The following is a 23682-nucleotide window of genomic DNA, read 5'->3' as shown; positions in this document are numbered from 1 at the left end:
TGGGTTAGTGGCTGGCTCAATGTTAATGACAATTGAAACAATACACCCCTCCCCCATCCGCCCTCCGACGCAACAACCCAGTGGTGGCTTTACTACAACAACCCAGCAGATGGGTTATCCAGGCTTTTTTCATCCTCGTCAGGAGAGAGCAGTTCTCAACGTTGCCGAGTTGGTGCATTTTATCTGTAAAATGGTTTGCATATTTTCTTTGGTCTATATATTTACTGTGCTGTTAATCATTGTATTTAATGCAACGCAACAAGGATGAGATGTCAGTCAGCTGAATGTGTCAGTCAGCATCAGTCGACTAGCATGATGGAAACGCCTTTTTTCTTGAAAAAATAAATGTGATTTTTATTCATCATAATACTGAATCTAATTAATTTGGATGTTAAAATATGTTATCAGATTTCGGCCGCACACTGCTACGCTTACAACAGGAATATATGTTGGAAATAGAAGAAAATTAATCAAAGCGGAGAGGAGAGAGCCTCTCTAACCCTAACTTTGAAAACTGGCTGTAGCGAGTTTTGGCCATAATGCTTTAGTCTGTTCGTTGGAGTGAGAAAAAAATAAGCAAAATATAATAATAATAATAATAATTCATTACATTTATATAGCGCCTTTCTGGACACTCAAAGCGCTTTACATAGAAGGGGGGAATCTCCTCAACCACCACCAATGTGCAGCATCCACCTGGATGATGCGACGGCAGCCATATTGCGCCAGAACGCCCACCACACACCAGCTTACTGGTGGAGAGGAGACAGTGATGAAGCCAATTAGTATATATAGGAGGATGATTAGGAGGCCATGATGGACAGAGGCCACTGGGCAAATTTGGCCAGGATGCCGGGGTTACACCCCTACTCTTTCGAAAGACATCCTGGGATTTTTAATGACCACAGAGAGTCAGGACCTCGGTTTAACGTCTCATCCGAAGGACGGCGCTCTTTGGCAGTATAGTGTCCCCGTCACTACACTGGGGCGTTAGGACCCGCACAGACCACAGGGTGAGCGCCCCCTGCTGGCCTCACTAACACCTCTTCCAGCAGCAACCTGGTTTTCTCAGAAGGTCTCCCATCCAGGTACTAACCAGGCTCAGCCCCGCTTAGCTTCAGTGGGAAACCAGTCTTGGGTTACAGGGTGATATGGCTGCTGACGATAAATATGGCAAATATGGTCACATTTGCTTTTAAACGCAAGATATTAAATATTTAACATTTAAAAAAGCTATTTCATTTAACTCTATAAGCTGTATAATTGTTGAGTTGTCATTCTTTTCTGCACTTTTTCACTCACATATACATGTACAGGTTGTTTTAACTCTTGCCTATATTTTTGTGCATTCCTGGGTGTTCTTGCTTATTAATAAATGTTCACCATTTGATTATTACTCTTGCCTGTGTTGTTACTCTAGTAATTATGTATGTGTGATTTTAATTTGAATGTATTTTGGGTTCCGATCCACTGTTATTTCTCCTGTTTACACAGCAGGAATATGTACAAACACAATATTTTTTTTCAGCATGCAGAAACAAATATGGGCAAAATTGTTTGTGTGGGTGTCGATTTCAATTTTCAACAGCGTTTCTCAGTCTGCAGTAAGTGATACTTACTGATTTGCACTGCAGACACGTGCACAGATAGACCCCAAGCGGTGCTCAAGCCCCTGTCCCACCTCTGCTTCTACATCCTTCTTTATAGCATCATGCAAATCGAGTGGAGCAGCACTTCTGACAGCCAGGTAACGATAGTGTCTACTCTAAGCTTTGCATTGTTTGTCTCTATTGTCAAATTAAAACACTATTACAAAATCTACATAGAGCAAGCCTAGCTATGCAATAGCCCGAATGCAGGGTCGAAAATGCCAACCAAATTAATAAAAATGAACAAAAATATGAATTTTCCCTGTGTGAGATTTTGTCTTAAAAGATATATGTTTACATCATATAGTAAAGGAATATAACACACGCAAAAGTGCTGTTTTCCCGAATATCAGCACGGTTGCACATTTTTACATTTTAACTTTAATACAACAGTTCAATAAACAGTAAGTTTATATTAATTTCACAATTTTAAAACAGTGTACATTTTGACTGTTTTTACACTATTTCACAAAGGAAAATAGTTTTGAACAAAGCAAAACACTTGTGTCTCCCTGAAATACAGAGTGGTGTTTCGTTCATGAATGAATCAATGCCAATGAATCAGTGAATGAATGATTCACATATTAAGACTTGCCGCCACCTACTGGCAGTTTGTATCTAACTTCATTTATATGTCTTTATCATAGTAATTATGAGAGGGGTTCCCTTTTTTCTCACTTGAGCACCTTCCTCTTTTAAATGTCTGTCCATGGCCATGCTGATTTGCATAAATCCTTTAGTACTAAAACAATCAGATATCATGCACATTTGAAGAGAAGCTAGTAAACATCCGAGTGTGATGAGTGTGAATGTAAAGAGTGCTGCCGCTCTATACTGAGCTACATCTGACCTGGCTCTGTGCATTCACATACAGAGAGAGAGAGATGGATCTGACCTGACTCCTTCTCACACTAAAAATACAGACGGAAGGAACTGAGCAATCCCAGAGGGCTACACAGAGAGGTGGTGCATGTGTGTGCGTGTGCGTGCGCGTATGTGTGTGCGTGTGTGTGTGTGTACATGTGTAAAGCTCTATAGAGACTAACTCAACTCTCCTCAGGCACACGGGCAGCTCAGGAACACAGCTAGGTTTACTTCAGCTATGCAGAGAACACAGCAGGTTGCCAATAATACAAACATAAATCTTACAAACACAACAAATATTACATTTTCACCATGCAATAGTGGAGCACAAAGCCCACAAAGCACATCAATACAGGAGATAACAACAAAAACACACACTCAGAGACACAAAGAGTGCTGGGAGCATCCGTGTGTGATATGAGAGGAGGATAATAGCATGCTGTAATTGTACAGCTCTAATTGTTGAATGGGATAATCACAGCTTTGGCCTGCTAACATGTGTTTATTTATGAATGTGCCTTAGACAAAGACAGAGACAGAGACAGACAGTTCTGTGGGCAACTGCTGCTTTTTGTAAACCTGTGTGTGTTTGCGTGTTCATTCAGATATGAAGCACAATGACAGGGTGACTTACTGTAATCCATGGCAGGTTGAAAGCGCCACATATGATTTCAGAATATCACGTACTTTCCCATGGTAGTAACAGTGTTCTCCACCCTGCAGGGAGAAACAAACAATAATCAAAAACAGCACATACTATTAATATGAGCTTTGAATGTGGCTCATCCAATGAGAGTTTAGTGAGTCAGAAGAACCATCCCTTTTATAATACTAGATTTATTGTTTTGTTTTTAACTGAAGTGCTGCATATTGTGATGCATATATATATATATACAATAGTGGTGGAGATATTTGTTGGATACGCTAGTAGGTGGCGACAAGTGACTGTTTTTATGAGGGAATCACTGACTCATTTTTTTAACCAATAAAGTCATTGGCTGAATCTGAAATCGCCCCCTATATGCTCAAATAGGGCGTTATTTGAGGGGAGAGCCATTTATAGTGGTGTCCGAAAGTGACCGAAACCCAAGTGGACGTCATTGAGTGCACTTATTCAATCCCACATTGCACTGCAATAACGAGTGTGTACAACCGGTGTATACTCAACGGCTGTCCAAATTCGCTCACTCCTTTTCATTCACTCCTTCAAGTAAACAGTATTAGTAGACTAATGTAGGGAATAGTGAATGAGGGTTTAGGGGGCGATTTCGGATTCAGCCATTGAATCACTTATTGAACTGATATGTTCAGAATTGCTGATTCATTTAAGAAGGAAATGCCACTTTTGCGTGTTGCTTGAAGATGCGCAATAGTTCAGTTGTGGCTTTGTTTGGCACTTTTTTCATAAACAGACAAAGGTAACTGACAAAATTGTGTCTAAAATGTAGGTTACTAAATATTAATGTAATGTATATTGAACTGAACTGTTGTATAAAAGCAATATCAAAAATAAGGCCAAGAGCATGGATTTTTTTAAAAAAGGTAAAAATGGTCCAATTTGATTTCATGTTGACATTAAATGTTTAAATTCTGAGTGTGTGGCTCAACATTTATACTGGCAACTTTTGTTTGTACTGAAGCGATCAGAAGATTCGTAAGAGTATTCCTGAGTGTGTGTGTTATTTATGAAATGTTTTTAGTGTAAGTGCTCGACTGCCATTAGGGCTGCAGGTTTTCTCTTCCTGCTTTTTCTCAGAGGACTAAAGCAGCAGCATTTACCAGCAGATCAATTTCATTTCATCCCTTTCTCTTTCTTTCTTTTTGCACAAGAAGCTTCATACATTGAGGTTTACCCATTCCTTTGCTTCCCTCTTTCCTCCAGCTTATTCTGGAGCATTTCTGCCTCTTTTTTCCCACATGTAGCACTTTCTGTCCTCAAGAGTTCTCAGCTAATCAAGAGCCGAGGGTAGTCTCTACCGCACACACACATACATTACACACACAAACACAGAGTGAGACATTCCTGAAGAGTGCAGTTGTTGTTGAGGCAGCCCCTTTCAGACTAATGACCCAGCATGCATCTGTGGCTAGAAGCACAGAGAGATGGGCAGTGTCCAAAATCTGAAAAATACTGCCTTCTTATGCAGGATACAGAGATAGGAGAGGGATCGGGATCTTCTTTAACATGAGAAGATGCCTGAAATTGATTTTTTTTTTTATACACTGGTTCAAGTTTTTTAGAAAGAAATTAATACTTCTATTCAGCAAGGACACATTAAATCGATCCAAAGTCACAGTAGAGACAAAATACTTCAAATAAATGCTGTTCTTTTTAACCTTGTATTCATTAAAGAATCCTGAATAAAATGTATTACAGTTTCCACAAAAGTATTAAGATACAAACTATCCAAAATATTAAGCAGCACATTTATAACAATAATAAATGTTTCTTGAGCAGCAAATCATCATATTAGAATGATTTCTGAAGGATCATGTGACACCGAAGACTGGAGTAATGATACTGAAAATACAGCTTTTCCATCACAGGAATAAATTACATTTTAAAATGTATTAATATAGAAAATGTTAAATTGCAATAATATTTCACAATATTACTGTTTTTTATATATATATATATAAAACAAATGCAGCAATGGTGAGGATAAGATACTTCTTTCAAAAACATTTAAAAAGCCTTAGCAACTCCAAACTTTTGAATGTCAGTGTGTTCATTAGTTTTATTTTTATGCACACTATTATATATAAAAAAAATTATAAGTGCTATTTTCAGCCCAAAGCAATTTTCTTAAGATTGTTTTTCATCTCAGCTTTCACAAAACATACAGTAAATAAACTTTGCAGTTTCTCAACTCATTTTTATATAGCTATATAGCCTATATATTCTCAACTTCCTAATTTATATAGCTAAATATTCATTTATATAGCAAAATATATACACAATAAATTGTGTATACATGATCAAAATGCATTTCCTCAAACATATACATAGTGTTTCCTCAAACGACATAAAGTCATAGACAAAAATATTGCAATAGTGAGAGTATTAACTTGTTCAAGTTTAATAATACATAATAATATCTAATTTCATAAAAAAATATATGAATAATAATATATAATATATATATATATATGGTCACACTTTATATTAAGGTTAAATTCTCACTATTAACTAACTAATAACTATGAATTTTGCTTCAATAAACTCCTAATTACTGCTTATTAATAGTTAGTAAGGTAGTCAAGTTTAGGTGTGTGTGTGTTTGTGTGTGTGTGTGTGTGTGTGATAGCATTTTGTGTTGTTTGTATAGTGCTAAATCTGTAGTTAAACTAATAGGTTATTCACTATTGCAGTGGGGAGATGAAGCTAAATATATCTGTGCTTTTGCTCTAGAATTCGTTCACTGGCTCTCTTTTTCTCTCTTCATCCTCTGCCTCTTCATCCATCCCTTGGTTATTCCCTCCTTCCTCACAGAACCCTCCGCTCTATTTTTTCATTCATCCTAGAAACAGCCCTTGTACCCTTACATGCACACTGTTTCCTCGGGCTCTACAGCTGGGTTGTGAGCTATGCGGATTTGAATCTAAAAAAAAATACATGAAACATATTGAAGGGGCCATATCGAAGTTCAATCATAGAATATGGCCCTTTTAAGAGTTTTAAAAAAAAATAACTGAGAAACCAGACACATCCACTATGCATTATCTGTCTTAAACACACACCTTGAGACGGTGATGTCCAACATGCAGTTCACGACCAGGACCCTGAACGTGATTTCACCGTAGTACAAGTACAAGAACAAGTACAACATGTTCTTGGATCAACATCTTTTTTGATCCTGGAACAACATATCAATTAACCAATATGTCAAGTTTAGGCTTACAAGCAGGGTTAGGTGTGTCTATATCAGTGCTATTCACCTGTCATTTCCCTCTGATTTTAGGGAGATTTAGGGATAGGCCTAACTCAATTTTCAGACAGGAATGTTGTTCCAGGATCACCAAAATATGTTGACCTAGGAACACGTCTTGGCAAAATCACGGTGACCCAAACAGGACACATCCCTGCCCCTGTGTGAGTGTGTGACAGGAACAATCTGCCGCTGGGCTAAAACAAGCAAACACCTTCTGCTCTGGTTGTGATGTGTCCCACCTGAACACACACGTCTGAGTACGCTGACAGAATGAAGCTGAGAGTCCCAGTGTGGCACAAAGAGAGATCTGATCAGACTATATTCACTGTCCCAAAGCGAAACACACAGTCATAGAGGGAAAAAAGAGGGTCAAGGCATATGCATGAATTGTTCAGTAAAATGGTTATTGTAAGTTGAATAAACTGGAAGAGCAAGTGGAAGAACCTCTTGTTTTGTGTTATGAACCTAATTTCCGTTTTCCACCAAACATACACCAATCAGGCCTTTACGTTTGAATACCTTTTTTTTGGTAAATACAAGATATATGTAGATATGTTAGATATATGTAGTAACCCTTTATTTTAAGGTTGATGTAGTTACACGTTACTACATGTACTTACTATAGTAATCACAGTAAATTATGCATAATTACAACAAGTAACAAACCCTAAACCAAACCCTGACTCTAACCATAACTCTAAGTACATGTAGTTAATTAACATCAGTTACTTAAGTACAATGTAACTACGTCACCTTAAAATAAAGTTTACCATACATTCTTGTGTGAGCATGCTTTTAAAAACAAAATAGACTTTATACTCACTTTATTGACCACTGACTTCCCCTCCTCTGATATGTGCCTCTCAATGTAATTTGATGATAGAAGATCACTGAAGAAAAAGAGCAGAAGTACACAGTTGGCAAAAAGTGAAATGTTGTCTGGGTTATTAATGGATTCACTGGATTCTGAATTCTAAATATTATTCTGAAATCTTCACAGAACTCAAAAAAGAGTACAGAAAAGGTTTGATTGCATTTTCCAATCAAAATACCAGTGCTTGAAAAGCAGCTTGCAGAAGCTTGACATAAGTTTAAGTTTTAGGCTTTGGTTCAGAAACCGTATGCAATGTACAGGAAGTTATATGGTTAAATAGATGCAAAAGAGAAAAGACTAATCAGATTTAAATATGCAAATACTATAATTATGTATTATAAATGGAACATTAAATGAATATAAGAGATACCTTAAAGTTCTTAAAGAAAGTTTACAAAAGCCAAAAATATATAACATACCTAAGATTAAAAGATTACAATTGGGATGGATGGATGGATGGATGGATGGATGGATGGATGGATGGATGGATGGATGGATGGATGGATGGATGGATGGATGGATGGATGGATGGATGGATGGATGGATGGATGGATGGATGGATGGATGGATGGATGGATGGATGGATGGATGGATGGATGGATGGATGGATGATTTAAATGTATGTACCGGTATAAGCCTTTCAAACTTTTTAAAGAAAATGCAGATTTTGTGGAGAAGAAAAATAGACTGTCTGAGGAATATCAGCACTGTAAATATGATTCATCATCATCCTCCCAAACACATCACTCCTGGTGATCCTGGCATCACACATTTAATGATCAGATCAAATCAACACTCATGTCACTCATTTATGCTGCTTATCTAACAGAGAACAGAAATGGACCCGAATCTGGAATGGGATCTGCGTTCCAACACAGAGAGTCATGAACACAGTTAACCTGAGGAGAGATCCACGGCTGATTTCATACATCACAACTCACACCAAGTTGTGTTCAAGGACACTTCAGTGTGTGTGGTAAAGCCATGATCAAGAATGAGTTCACAAACTAGGGTGAGTTTCACTGGGAGTGCACACTTTAGTTTTTTCAAGCCAAATGATATAAATGCAATGATCAAAACAAAAACAAAAACGGCAAGGTAGCAAAAAAACAGATCAAGCGTAGGAGGAGAGAAGGGTCAAAGTGTCTCCCAGCAGGAGTTCTGACTGATCAGTAACCATGAGCTCATCAACAGGACAGTCACAGCATGACATCAAACCAGCCTTTAAAGACAGAAACACACATCTTCAACGGCTGTTCACTAAACCAGGTGATTAGCAGGATATTTATGGAGCTGCAGCGCTGTAACATCCGAAACACTAACAACAACAAAAGAAATGTTTGTGTTTACAGACTCATTCTGTGGTAAATGCATGAGAGGGGCAAGACAGAAATCAAAACATGGATACAAGGACTAATAGAGGACAGGATGAAACCAGGGGATAGAGAGAGAAAGACTACGCATCGAGAGAGGATCAGAACAGGAGAAGATAAAGAGAGCGTGATAAAGTGGGATGTCAGAGAAAAGAAACGTTGTGATTGATGATAAGAGCTGCCGTTGCACCCACACAAACACACACCCTCATTTACGCATGCACCATCTCAGCCTCCAGTTGCTACAATCTCCAATCCGTCACCTCCCTTTATTTGACAATACTGGGTGAAAATGTGCTGGCAATAATTTGAAACTGTATTTTGCATTTAAATAAAACTATGTAAATGAAATTATTTCGCTTTATTAATTATTATTTAACTTTTTCCTTGCATATTTCAGACAAACAGAATTATGTCACTCACAACATTATGTAGATGAGTCTCTGTCTCTTTGCTAAACTGCATCTGTCACTGTGATTTTGTTCCTCATATTTTCATTTTGTCGGCTTAGTACCGTTAGAAAAATTCTCTCTATACCGGTATATACAAAGTTCTGTCATAAACTGTAGATGGCACAGGCTGATAGGTTCTTAACTTAATCTGCTTGCAATCATTGTTCTCTATAGGGCACATTGCTGTAGCAGTTGTAGCACGCTTTCAAAGCCCTCCACCTTCCCCAGCTCCACCTGTATAGATCTGCTACGGGTAATTAATGTATGCTTTGTACAGCAGAAACATGTCTTACTTTCTCACAGCAGCGTGTCTGTATATTTATTAGTCCCATACTTGTTCAGCAGCAGCAACAGCACACACACACACACACACACACACACACACACACACACACACACACACACACACACACACACACACACACAGTATATATAGTCCCAAGCTTTCTATAATATTGTTATTACATTTATTAAAGTTTTTTTTCTTTATAATATGAAAAAGACAAGAATGACCAAAGAAAATAATAGCACTTTTTCTTTAGTATTGCCTGAGCATGTAGTACCTTAGTGGTGATCTTAATCTCAATCGAAAACCCATCATATGTCTGTAAACTGGTCAGGTGTAGATGCAGTGGTGGAAAGCTGCAGTGTATATTGTGCATATACTTTGTGAAATGCAAAGGTAAAGGCTGATAACAGATTTCAGTTTTAATTGTTTTGGGATTTGAATAATTTAGCCCCACAATTCCCCATCCCATTCCATCTTCACGCGCACGCACACACACACACACACACACACACACACACACACACACACACACACACACACACACACACACACACACACACACACACACACACACACACACACACACACACACACACACACACACGCACACACGCACACACACACACACTGCCCTACAAACATTTTAATATGGCACTGTCACATGACTAGAAAATGGCTCTCATTTCTCATGTAAAGCTTAATGGACTGATTCATTGTATGAGACAGACACCGAGAGAGCGAGACATGCTAATTAAAGAGGGAAACCAGAGGAATAGAAATGAAGGGTTTACAGACTAAAGAACAGAGTGTGTGTCAAGTAGCACTGTATTTATCTGTGTGTGAGGTGAAAAGGTTCTGTTCCAAAAACAGAAATGAGCTGCTTACCTGAACTGCATTTTAAGACATCATGCCATAATTTTGCTGCCATATACTAACTTTAGCCAAATTTTAAGGTAGTACTGAGTTCTTTGGAAAGAAAACAACAGTATGCCAGGATGCAGGAGTCTATATAAATCGGATATTTCAGAGAAAGGCATTATTTTAGGTTTCATCCTCAGCAAGGAAACATCAAATTGATCAGAAGTGACAATAAAGATATTTATGTTACACATATTATTTTAAATAAACGCAGTTTTTTTTTTTTTTTCCCGATTCGTCATAGAATCAAGAATTAAGCAGGGTAATTAAGCAGCTCAACTGATTTCAACATTGATATTAATACAAAATTTTCCTTGAGCAGAAAATCAGCACATTAGATTTTCTTTCTGAAAATGTACTAAAATAGAAAACAGTTATTTTAAGTTGTAATAATATTTCACTGGTTTTACTGTATGAAAAATGCAGCCTTGGTGAGCATATACTTCTTTCCAAAACATTAAAGTCCACATGAAACGGAAGCTGTGATTGTTTTTCCCTATTGTGACGTATATCCGAGTGAAAAGGCTTCTCGGACAAGAAAAAATGTAGGATGGGACTTGATTTTGTCCATTGGTCAATGGTAATTGATGGTTGTGGTTTGCTATTGCTGTGATCTCATGTGAGATCAAACTTGTGACCAGTAGGTTTTTCTTTATAAATATACAGGTATCGCCTATATTTGCACACAATAACATATATGCAAATTTATAAGACAAGTTCATGTTTTTTCTTCTGTCTCATGCATATGTACGCAGCATCTTTAGAGATTATGGAGTGTGTAAGTCTGGTTCTAGACCCTGGAGACCAGCAGAAGAACATCTCCCCTGAGGACAAGGACACCATCTAGCACAGCAAACCCTAATCTCTGATCTAATTAGCACTCAAACGCTGCAGTTCACTTTTCATATGGCACACTTAAAACAAGTGTAAGCAAATGTTTTGTAGTAGACAGTGTGCAGTTTCCACCATTTAAATTCCATTGAAATTTGGAGACTTGATCTGCATGCTGTGATTTATGTGTTTGAGATTAAGATAGTGACTCGAAATCCCTTTTTTTAACATTTGTTAACGTGTGTGTGTTTCGGAAAAGCTGAAGTCAGTAGGCCTATTATAAAGTGTGTGCTGAGCTCTTCAGCTCTTTTAAACTTGCAGCACTGCTCGTGTTCCCAAAGAGACAAAACTGCAGCCTAAGCAAACAAGAGACCTGCGAACATCTAGCCTTATCCACACACACACATTTACAGTACTAACGAATGATCACTACAATTAAATGAAATGTGCTCAGGAAAAATCAGCTAAATGTAACCATAAAACCTGGACGACCTCAAGGACACAGGAAAGGTCTTTGCAATGTAAGAAAGTGTTGGTGTATTTCAAAGAGAGACCCTTCCCCCCATAACAATTCTGAGGGGAGCAGGTGCAGTCGTTCTCATTGTTAACGTGTGTGTGTTTCACCAGCCCCTCCCACTGAGCTTGTTAATATCAAATATGTTCATTATTTACACTGGATTTCCTTCACGAACAAATAAAAAAAGATTTCTAGCAGATTCAATATTTTAGCATAAACAGAACTGTTTAAAAAAATGGTTTAATGAATAGAAAGTCCAAAAAAACAACATTTATTTGAAATCTAAATCTTTAAATGTCTTTGCTTTGAATATCAATTAATTGAATGCATCCTTGCTACATAAAAGTATTCATTTATTTAAAAAAGTTACACTGACCCCAAACTTTTGAACGGTAGTATAAATATATATACATATACACACTCACCAGCCACTTGTTTAATTGCTCGTTAATGCAAATATATCAAAATAAAATAATCAGTCAATCTCATGGCAGCAACTCAATGCATTTAGGCATGTACACACTATCTGCTGAAGTTCAAACTGAGCATTAGAATGGCGAAGAAAGGTGATTAAAGTGACTTTCATTGTGGCATGGTTGTTGGTGCCAGGCGGGCCGGTCTGAGTATTTCAGAAACTGCTGATCTACTGGGATTTTCACGCATAACCATCTCTAGGGTTTACAGAGAATGGTACTTAAAATAAAAAAAAACAGTGTTTTTTGACAAAAACATCAGTTCTGTGGGTGAAATGCATTGTCGATGCCAGAGGTCCGAGGAGGATGGCCAGACTGGTTTAGCTGATAGAAAGGCAACAGTAACTCAAATAATCACTCGTTACAACCAAGGTCTGCAGAAGAGCAACTCTGAACACACAACATGTCAAACCTTGAAGCAGAAGAGCATCTCTGAACACACAACATGTTGAACCTTGAAGCAGAAGAGCATCTCTGAACATACAACATGTCAAACCTTGAAGCAGAAGAGCATCTCTGAACATACAACATGTCAAACCTTGAAGCAGAAGAGCATCTCTGAACACACAACATATTGAACCTTGAAGCAGAAGAGCATCTCTGAACACACAACATGTCAAACCTTGAAGCAGAAGAGCATCTCTGAACACACAACATATTGAACCTTGAAGCAGAAGAGCATCTCTGAACACACAACATGTCGAACCTTGAAGCAGAAGAGCATCTCTGAACACACAACATGTTGAACCTTGAAGCAGAAGAGCATCTCTGAACACACAACATATTGAACCTTGAAGCAGAAGAGCATCTCTGAACACACAACATGTCAAACCTTGAAGCAGAAGAGCATCTCTGAACACACAACATATTGAACCTTGAAGCAGAAGAGCTACAGCAGCAGAAGACACACACCGGTGACACTTCTGTCAGCTGAGAACAGGAAACTGAGGCTACAATTCGCTCAGGCTCACCAAAATCAGGCAATAGAAGATTGGAAAAATATTGTCTGGTCTGATAAGTCTCGATTCATGCAGCAACATTCAGATGGTAGGGTCAGAATTTGGTGTAAACAGCATGAAAGCATGGATCTGTTTTTATCAAACGTTCAGCTGCTGCTGGTGTAATGGTGTCTGGGATATTTTCTTGCCACACTTTGTTGATCCTCTTAGTACCAATTGAGCATCATTGAAACACCACAGACTAGTATTGTTGCTGAACATGTCCATCCCTTTATGACCACAGTGGACCCGTCTTCTGATGACTACTTCCAGCAGAATAACACCCCATGTCACAAAGCTCAAATCATCTCAAACTGGTTTCTTGAACATGACAATGAGTTCTCTAAACTCAAATGGCCTCCACAGTCACCAGATCTCAATCCAATAGAGCAGCTTTGGGATGTGGAGGAACAGGAGATTCAAATCACGGCATGCAACCGACAAATCTGATATTTCCTGGTTGTTTATGACTATGGATACTAATATATTCAAAATGAAGCAGTGGTGGTTTAGTGCGATGAATTACAGACATAACTTATCAGACAGGGTTGACAAACACATTGAAAGTTCAACAGATACTGTTACAACACTGAAGCACAGTGAGCTGTCAGCACATTAAAAACCCTTTCTGAAAAGTTGCATCTCTTGAATCCCCTTTACTTTTATCATGAAAAATATTAAAGCTAAAAAAATCAACTGAAACAAACAAACGACATGTTAGTTGCAAACATGCCACGACATGTTACAGCAGAACAAACCAGTTTAGCCTCATTAAATTATCAAATGATGCATCTCCACCATTTAGAGAAAGAGAGAAAGGGGGAAAGAGAGATATGTAATGTGAGTCTATGTTTATGATGGACAGGTAAAGTCCAACATCTCAAACTTGCTTCTGAAAATGTCTTGTGCCACTATATGTGTGAAATATATAAGCAAGAGCCCTTCTGAGACTCTGACGCCAGCTGTTTTTCTCTCTGATCTCTCTCCTCCATCACACACCCACACAGACTCAAGGGTGCATGAAAAATGCTGGTTGTTCAGACTTTCACTCTCTCTCCCTCCATCCAACAACTTATTCACTTTCTCTCTCTCTTTCTGCCTCTTTCTCATGTTCTGTCTATATTTCTTCTACTACGCAGTTTAAAATGGAGCTATACAAATTATATACTATATCAAATCAAGCTAAATGATAACCATAGATCAGGACAGTGCAGGCATTTGCGAGTGAACCTCAGATGAGGATAATTCAAAGACATTACATCATTGTGGCAGAATATATTAGAAAAAGTAGCTTTATAAGTCAATATATTGTTTGTTTTATTTACATATGATTTCTTTTGTAAATCTAATTCAGCTTTCAGTGCTTACATGTGCATTTATGATACTGTGACACAATAACGTTACAGTTTTTTAGGTTCCAAGTGCTCCCAAACAAAAAATATAAGTGTAGAGCCTTGTCATCAATATCTATTTTTGTTATAAAGCAAATTATTTTCACTACAAACTAAACCAGCCCTATAAGGTTGGGAAACAAGAACCGGTTCTATTTTAGATAATGTGTAAAAGACTAAGCACCCCAAAATAAAACAAAGACAACAAAGAGACATCTCACACATGCACACACACAACACAAAACCCTCAGGTGCAACTGTCATCTGCAATTAAACCAATGAGTGTCTGGATGTGTGTATCTGGACTTTTTTTTATGCATGGACACAGTTGACATGATGATGAATGTAAATGGCAATGCATGAAGTGTTCCTTCGAGGTGTGTGTGTGTATCTCTAAAAGAAACCACTATGTTTTAACTTGATTTATAATTGCAAGCACATGAAAATACACTGCCTGACCAAAAAATAAATTTAAAACGTCACGTTTGGATTTAAATGGCAATTGCTTTAGAGTCTATTATTGGATAATTATTGCAGTGATTATTATATTTCTAGCATGTTATATGTTTGGCAACAGTTCTTCAACCCTAATTGATGGATTGTGTAAGAAGACACATCATGGCCATATTCCAGGATGACAATGTCAAGATTTATCAGGCTCAAATTATGAAAAAATAGTTGGGAGGAGCATGAAAAATCATTTTCACACATGTATTGACTCCTCTGAGTCCAGACATTAAATTAATTGAGAGTCTTTGGGATGTGCTGGACTCTTGCATTAGCAATACAAGATCTTGACCAAAGATGTATGCACCTCTTGATGGAAATAAATGTTATTTCCATCAAAAGGTGCATCAATTTATGGTCAAGATCTTTGCATTTGTCTATTTAAATCCAAACAGCAACCCTTTTTTTTGGCTGGGCAGTGTATATCCACACAAAACAACAGTGACATTACTATAAACTGCACAACAAAAACAATCCATATACAGCGCACTCAACAGGAATCAGACTGATAGAGGATAGGTTTGACACACACCAGTGTCTCAGCAGACGTGTCCTGTCACAGGTTTGATCTGATGGGACGTCACGCGTGTGCTGACTGGGTCAAACAGAAGCTCATAGTAGCAGATGGCAGATGACACAGGGATTCTTATACAGTGTTTTGCTGAATCACACCCTGCCTGGAGACTATGGGTGTCATTCACAGAAGATTTTTGATTTGACCAGATTCATGCAAAAAATTAAAATGTAGCCTGCATTATAAGATTATTCTTTATAATATAATGAGTCTCACATAAGAGACATTCAAGAATGTTTGCATATTTGAGAGTGTGAGAAAGATGTGTCTTGGATTTAAATGGGTACAGTTAGTAACTAGTTAGTTACTTTTATATATTAATTAATATGTATATACTCACATATGCACCTATATGTATATTTACCCCCCCCCCCTCCCCTCCCCCAAAAAAACACCAGTAACATTTTGAAAAATCTGTTAAAAAAGGTAAATATTATAATAATTTAAAATAACTATTTTTGACTAACGTCATTTACTCATGTGATCTCAAAGCTGTATTTTCAGCATCATTACCCCAGTCTTCAGTGTCACATGATACTTCAGAAATCATTATAATATGCTGATTTGCTGCTCAAGAAACATTTATTATTATTATCAATGTTGAAAACTGTGATCATTTTTTTTTTAAGTAAACAGAAAAGTTAAAAAAATAACATGCAACAGAAATCTTATTGTAACATTATAAATATCTTTACTATCACTTTAGAATAGTTTATGTAATTCATGTAATGGATAATACACATTCAAGACATTCTTTGACAACAAGATCTATAATGTTTCATGGAAATTTTGCTTTGGTAAATTTATTTTGTTTTAAGGAGGTTTAGATGAGGGTACTGGAAAACTAGACAAATATGTGATTTACCATACATTCATCAGAGATCTGATATAATATGCATGATTTATCTGCAGTGATTTCCGTTTGATTCAAAGGTGAGCTTGTGATTGTTTGTTATGAGTTGCAGCTGTCTGTTCCCACCCCCCCAGCATCAACCATATCTGACTGATTTTAATGCTTCCTTTCTGCCACATGGTCTGTTGTCACGACGACACAGCGTGATTGAAAAGCAGAAAACCCATTTGCTCCAACCGCTTTAATCAAACACACTCATTCATTATTCAGAGTGTGTGAGAGGGTGCAGGGGGCAAGCCAGTGTGTGTGTGTGTGTGTGTGTGTGTGTGTGTGTGTGTGTGTGTGTGTGTGTGTGTGTGATGGGGGGGGGGGGGGGGGGTTATGCAATAAGTAGTAATAAGTACACAATAAAACAATACAAGCAAAACAAGCCTTTTTGTTGTGAAACATGATACAAATATGTCACTCCGATGCGTTGAGATTGCTAACTTAAGTTGATGAACAATAAAAACTTTTAGGAAAGTAGGTCTCAGCTGGAGGCCGGAGAAAAGCCAAATGCACACAAACACACACACACACACACACAAACAAGTTAAGAAAATCCCAAAACCTTTAGAAACTCACAGAGAGAGGTGAGAGAATGAGAATGAAAGAATGAATTGGTTTCCTTGCTGGAAACTGAGAAAGTAATCTGGACGAAAGTCAGTCAGGATGAATCCAACTGCCAGCTCTCCACGGGTGTAGAGGAGCAAACGGAACAACACAACACACACTTTTGTGTTTCTCTCTGCTATATCACAGCACTATTTCAGAGGGACAGAGGCAATCAAATCCATCCAGTCAGAACCCATTAAAGCAGAACATATATTGTACTGAACAAGACCAGCCACATGCTGACAGAGAAAGCATTGACTGATATAATAACCTGAATCAATGGCTCTAATCCAAAAGCAGCCTACGCAGACATGACTTTAAGGTATCAGAGGTGCGCTCCTGGCGCGACGGCTGTTCGTAAGGGTAGGCAGCGCGATCATGCTGCCTTCTTAGAAAACTCCTTGCCCAAATTCTAAGCTGGCATTGCATGTAGACTTTGTGGAGATTGCAATCCCATAACTGCGAGCACTTATGAAAAGATGGAGGATAATAATAAATTATGAAGAATAATAAATTATTATTACATATTCAATCAATCTAAAAACTGTTTACCCCTTATTTTTTGTGTGCTGTATATTTTTTATTAAGTGTTAACTTGGCAATATGTTACAAAGAGTTGTTGCCCATGTAGAGCGCTCCAAAAGAGTTTGTCTCCAAAACACACCTCACCTCAATGTCTATTTATGCATTTGCAAAATCATCAGTGTTAGATTTGGGTGATTAAGGAAGTAGAAACATGGTTAGAATAATCTGTCAGGTCTTCACTTAAGCTGCACATAATATAAATGGGAAAGACTGCCCTAAAGGCCTAAACGTCCTTTAATATTTAAAAGCAGCAGTATTGCATATCATACTCAAATACAGAGGTAGAACCTGTGTTAGTTTAGTATCATTGATAAACTATTATTGTTTTTGTCATGATTATAAATTAGATTTATTTTTTATATAGATTTTCTGTTTTAATTTTATTTAAGGTTTTAATAATTTTGTAGTGAGTTTTTGTCATTTTTATATATATTTTTAAAGTCACCATGAAATCAAAATGGACTATTATTTTTTATTTTTTTGAAATAGCCTATTCTGCATTTATTATAAATTATTTATCTATGCACCTGATTCTTTTTTTAAAATTAATGTGCCCTCGTTATCTTGAATCAAAATAACTCTTGCAGTGACATCTCTTTTCTTCTCTGATGATGTGTTTACTGGCGTGAGGGCGGGGCAACCTGTCACTCAAATGAGATCACAGTATTAGCAAACCATAACCATCCAATCAATTACCGATGGACAAAATCAAGTCCCACCCTACATTTTTTCTTGTTCAACAAGCAGTTTTACTGAGATATCCGTCACAATAGGGAAGACAAGACTATCGCAACTTCCATCTCATGCCGACCTTAAACATGTCTATATAGTTTTTTATTAAGTTTTTGTTTATTTAACACTAAACAAAAAGGAGAAATGTTGCCTTGGCAACTAGCTCAATTTTTTTTTTTTCAGGTAATGTTAATTTTATTTCAAGTAATGTTTTTATTGTTTTAGTTTTAGATAACGATAATAACCCTGGGTAGAACAACATTAGAATTCCAACAGCACAACACAAACACACTACGTTGACAAAGGGCTTGACAGAAACACATAGGAAGTCCCATCTTAAAGCCAGATATTCTCTTCACCAAGATGTTTTAGGAGAAAAACACAGACACTGAGGGAAAATGCTGAAATATTCATGATGCATTATTATAATGAGATCAAATCTGCTGACTCTGACTGTCTGGCACCAGTTTAAAGTACAACGGCCGTTGTGGTTGTAACAGTAAGAGTTAATGGGTTCCATTTATATGATGAATATGAAAGATATTAGGTTATGACTGTTAAGAAACTTAAAAATAAACCAATTGAAGGTCAGTTTTGTAAATGAGCACTCCACAGTAAAATCAGCCTTATTAATAAATCACCTTTTAAAGATCAAATACTGATTAGAGCAACAGAGTGAAGAACACACCAGGTCATATTTCAACCCAAAATCGGCAAAAAGAAATAAGAAATATTTTTAGGACCATAAATATTTTTGCACTGTGACATCTTTATAACGTAGGTTTCATAATTCAAAATGCATTATTTATGATTTATAATGAATTCCCACATAATGATCATTACCATAACAAAACAAATAAAATAATAATAAATAATGTGGTTAATGACTATTCAAATTATAGCATTTATTCATCATAAATGCTGTACTTCCTTTAATTTATGTTGATTTTAAATACAAAACTCATTGATATTACAGCAATGGGTATTCTACTGTGAATCACAAATGAGAATATTGGAAATTGCTAAATAAAAACTCATTATGGTAATGAGGATTTGGGCTCAATGGCACATTATAAATAACACAATAAAAAAATGCAACAACAACAACAAAAATTGTGGTCCTAAAAAAGGCTTAGTTTTATTTATATAAAATATTTTTATTGTTTATTTTCAGGGTGAATGTGACCTGGGCATATTTTTACGAGATAGCATATAGTTTCAGTGCATTAGGGCATTATGGCTTCAAATCCAAAACAATCACAAAATGCCAAAACAGCCTCTACAGGACCGGAAATTAGAGCAAGAACTGTGCAAATAGTGATGTTTATCAGTATCCTGCAAAGAGAGAGAGAGAGAGAGAGTGAGAGAGAGAGAGAGAGAGGAGAGAGAGAGAGAGAGAGAGAGAGAGAGAGAGAGAGAGAGAGAGAGGAGAGAGAGAGAGAGAGAGAGAGAGAGAGAGAGAGGAGAGAGAGAGAGAGAGAGAGAGAGAGGAGAGAGAGAGTTGAGAGAGAGAGAGAGAGAGAGAGAGAGAGGAGAGACGGATGCCATGATCGATAGAGTGGTCAGGTCTTTCCCATTTCTTCAGCATAAATCAACAGCCATTATGATCATGCAGTCCATCAGAAGCAACATAAAACCCTTTGCAAATAGATCTGATGGACATTAGTCATACCTCACACACTTCAGTAACACACACACTGCATTTTTCCAGTGCATTTCCGAACTCAACACCCTGGAAGCAGATACTCACTGGTTCAGTTCCACGTCTAAAACGAAGGTCTGTCCGAAGGCCTCAACCTGGAAGCTAGCCTGAGCCACGTGGTTCTGTAAAAGAGACAAAACAAGATGAGATCTGGTCATTTTTTTTTAAATATATCAGGGTGCAACATACAGTATGCTGTATTAATAAAAAAACGCAAAATTAGAACATATTTGGTGTTTTGGGAGAGAAAAGAAAAATTAGATGCGCTAATTAGACGCAGTGTCTTCAATGTCACATGATTCTTCAGCAATCATTCTAATATGATGATTTGCTGATCAAGAAACATTTCTTTCAGTATTCTTTGACAAATATTGAACAAATTATGTTCTTTTGAACATTCTATTCAAAGAATTTGAATTAGAAATATTTTGTAACTTTATAAATGTCTTTATCTAATGTCACTTTTTGATCAATTTAATGCATCCTTGCTGAATAAATGCGTGCTTTAAAAAAATGTTTTTATCTCAAGGTGCCACACAAGAGCTGATACGATAAAAAGGGTAAAATTAGAACATATTCAGTGTTTAGGGAGAGAAAAGTACAATTAGATGCGCTAATTGTTTTTTTTTTTTATTCATCATGCACACTTTGATGTGCCGGACTGGTGGCTGTGTGTGTGTGTGTGTGTGTGTGTGTGTATGTTCGCTGATGGTTAATTCACTGCCTGCTTGGGGCCCATATGGCCAGGGCCGTATAACACCCCCTCAGGGGAAAGAGAAGCATTTTGGTTGCAGCGCATTGTTCTCGTATCTCGTGAGTGGGTGTGTGTGTGTGAGAGAGAGAGAGAGAGAGAGAGAGGGCAGAAGGGGCAGAAATAGAAGCATATGAGAGAGGTGAGGGGAGTCTAACACCCCCAAGGGAACACACCTCTCCTTGAACCAGCAAAGCATAGTTATCAATATAAATGGAAGGAGAACGAAGGGTTGGAAGAAATACGAAGGGGGGAGATCCTCAACACTTCACCCATCAGTGACCCTCTGAATGAAGCGACCCTCCCCGAGACACACCCACATACTGCCCCTTGATTGAGTGTGGATTTGTGTGTATCATGTCTAAACAAAATGCACAATAACACTCTCAACCCTAGTTTCTTTAAAACCAAATCTAATAAAGAGATTCAGAGTGTTTTCTAGAAACTGTGTAAGATGAGAGGGCTGCAGCTTTCTGTCCATTATGTCAGTGGCATCATCGATCGCCGTTTCATCATATTATCGCTCTAAAACAGCTTGACTCGATTTTTTTTTCTGATCTGCATTGTGTGTTAAATAAAGAAGATCTAAAATTAGCAAGCTAAAAGATTCTCTGTTTTGTTTCCAGACATCAGCAAATATCTATAAATAAAACTGTCAATCTTCAAAAAGATCCAATTGTTAGTCAAGCGTGGAGCTAAAAACAGACCTGAGCATAGTTAAATGTATTTATGAAAAAATTATATTTAATTGGCACATGCTTCGAATCTAACGTGGCATCATATATAACACCACAATGATTAAATAAATGTATTGGCATGATGAAAAAGCTTTTACTTGAATTATACAGAGCTCAGAGAGCTGCACATGTCAGACAAAGGGTTAAGCCCCACACGTGCACGGCACGCACAACCCGAAGCACATGTACAGATATTCTAACCGGTCAAAGAGACTCGTTACAGTAACGAGGCCACGAGCGATTGCAAGTCTGTGCCTCTGAGAATTATTCAGTCACGCAAAGTATGAACAACAAAGTAAGTACCTGAGCAGTCGGGATGGACAAAAAATGCTACGATATTTTACAGAGGTTTCACTCCCAGACACATACAGTACATATACTAGGCCTTATATTATGTAAACACAAACTTTTATATTAGATGCGATTGATCGCAATTAATTAATTTGACAGAACTAATACATTTCTAAATGCAGCATTACTTTCAAATGTTAAATAGCTAATTAATATGACTTGATGTGATATCAGTTCAATCTCAGAGTCTTATTCGCTATCTTTCAGGCCAGGCAAAGCAAGAACAAAAGAAATAGCAAGTCCATAAACCTCTTATAGCATTACACGCTCAACTGAGAAACCAAATACAAAGTTTATTGTTTTCCTTCTTTTATCATCATGGCCCAGGTTTTGAGTCCCTGATGCAGTGTTTTGCTGAATAACAAATGGAGTTATATCACTAATCAGTTTCTGACATTTCTGTGCTATATAATAATGTAAAAAATAATAATGCACTATTTGTTTAGATTGATAAAGCCCCAACACCGGAGCTGCTCATTTGTTCTTTCTGTGTCCTTTGTGTTTCCAAAGCTGTGATGCCACAAGATGCATCAGGAGGCCTAAGCATCAGCATCTTCCAGAGAAATGTGTTGTTTAGGTTCATTAGATCACTCTTAAATGACTGGAATTAACTGCGCAGGGCTCTCAGACCACCCAGAGCCAGATTACAAGACTCAGAAAGAGAGTAAAAGAGAAAAACATACACATCATTTGAAGAGCAGCGCGTCTCCAATGGCAACGGGAGGAGAGAGCATCCCTATATGACACACAGATGACATGCAAACATGAGATGAAACAATACACACCTGTTTACTGTCAGAGCTCGTTCGGACCCGTGTGTTCAGAACATCATGAGGCGTCTGAGTGTCTCCGTCTATTCGGTACATCAACCGAACCGGTACCGTGCTCTCCTTCCCGAGGAACCTGGCGTCATCACGCCGAGCCCTTGTCTTTACCAAGGCGTCTCCTAGAATAATAAAAACACAGTAGCCTATTTTTAACAATTACACATTTTCATTCTGAGTTACACGTATGAAACTTGACATAATAATCAAGATAAATAATGATAAATCACGCTTCAGGGTCGTATAGGATATTTACCGTTAAGTAACGTTAGGCTACATCTGTTTACATCACCTGAACGGATAATTAGGCTACTATGATTAAAATACGGCACTAATATAATAAAAAAATACCTCATAATGATTTTGTTTCGTGATGAAAATACACTTATATAAAATAAACACGTTATAAACATACACCCTCACCGTAATGAGGCAGTGAGATGCTGGTATGAACCACAGAGCTCATCACCGCTACAAAGAGACACAGAAAGGAATTCCCGACACGGAGAGGCATCATTCCCGCATCCATTCGGTTCAGAAAATCGCGGCTAATCATATCCCAAATTATTCGATATAAGAGTTAAATCCAAAGTTATACTCGGTTTTCAGTTTCCCTCAAGAAGGCACACACATCCTCTCGCGCGCTGGTTGCCATTAGTGACGCGCGAGCAGCTACTGCATCGAGACGCTGGTTGCGCGAGCAGCGGGCGGATGACTGGTCGAAGGCGGGTGCGTTCTGGAAAACTAAAATCAGGCCCTTTTTTTTCTCTCCACCGAGCAGAAACCGCTACCTCCTCAGCAAGACATCAATAATGTCCAGCCGCCTCACTGCAGAAACGACTCATAAATAT

At 37.6% G+C, this 23682-nt stretch overlaps 1 protein-coding gene across 1 annotated transcript in view; it reads right to left on the bottom strand.

The window, feature by feature from the left end:
- Positions 1-23630, bottom strand: part of adam22 (ADAM metallopeptidase domain 22) — a 59373-nt gene extending 35743 nt beyond the window's left edge. Inside the window, exons 1-5 of the mRNA XM_079626769.1 lie at positions 23255-23630; positions 22793-22953; positions 20217-20290; positions 7269-7335; positions 3148-3230 (exon numbers count right to left, since the gene is read on the bottom strand). Of these exons, the coding sequence (XP_079482895.1) occupies positions 3148-3230; positions 7269-7335; positions 20217-20290; positions 22793-22953; positions 23255-23387 (518 nt within the window). The 5' untranslated portion in view covers positions 23388-23630. The remainder of the gene's footprint in view (positions 1-3147; positions 3231-7268; positions 7336-20216; positions 20291-22792; positions 22954-23254) is intronic.
- Positions 23631-23682: the final 52 nt, after the last annotated feature.

The sequence above is a fragment of the Phoxinus phoxinus genome (assembly GCF_949152265.1).
Source record: "Phoxinus phoxinus genome assembly, chromosome: 10".
Lineage (NCBI taxonomy): Eukaryota > Metazoa > Chordata > Actinopteri > Cypriniformes > Leuciscidae > Phoxinus > Phoxinus phoxinus.
This window is presented reverse-complemented; position numbering and strand designations above follow the sequence as displayed.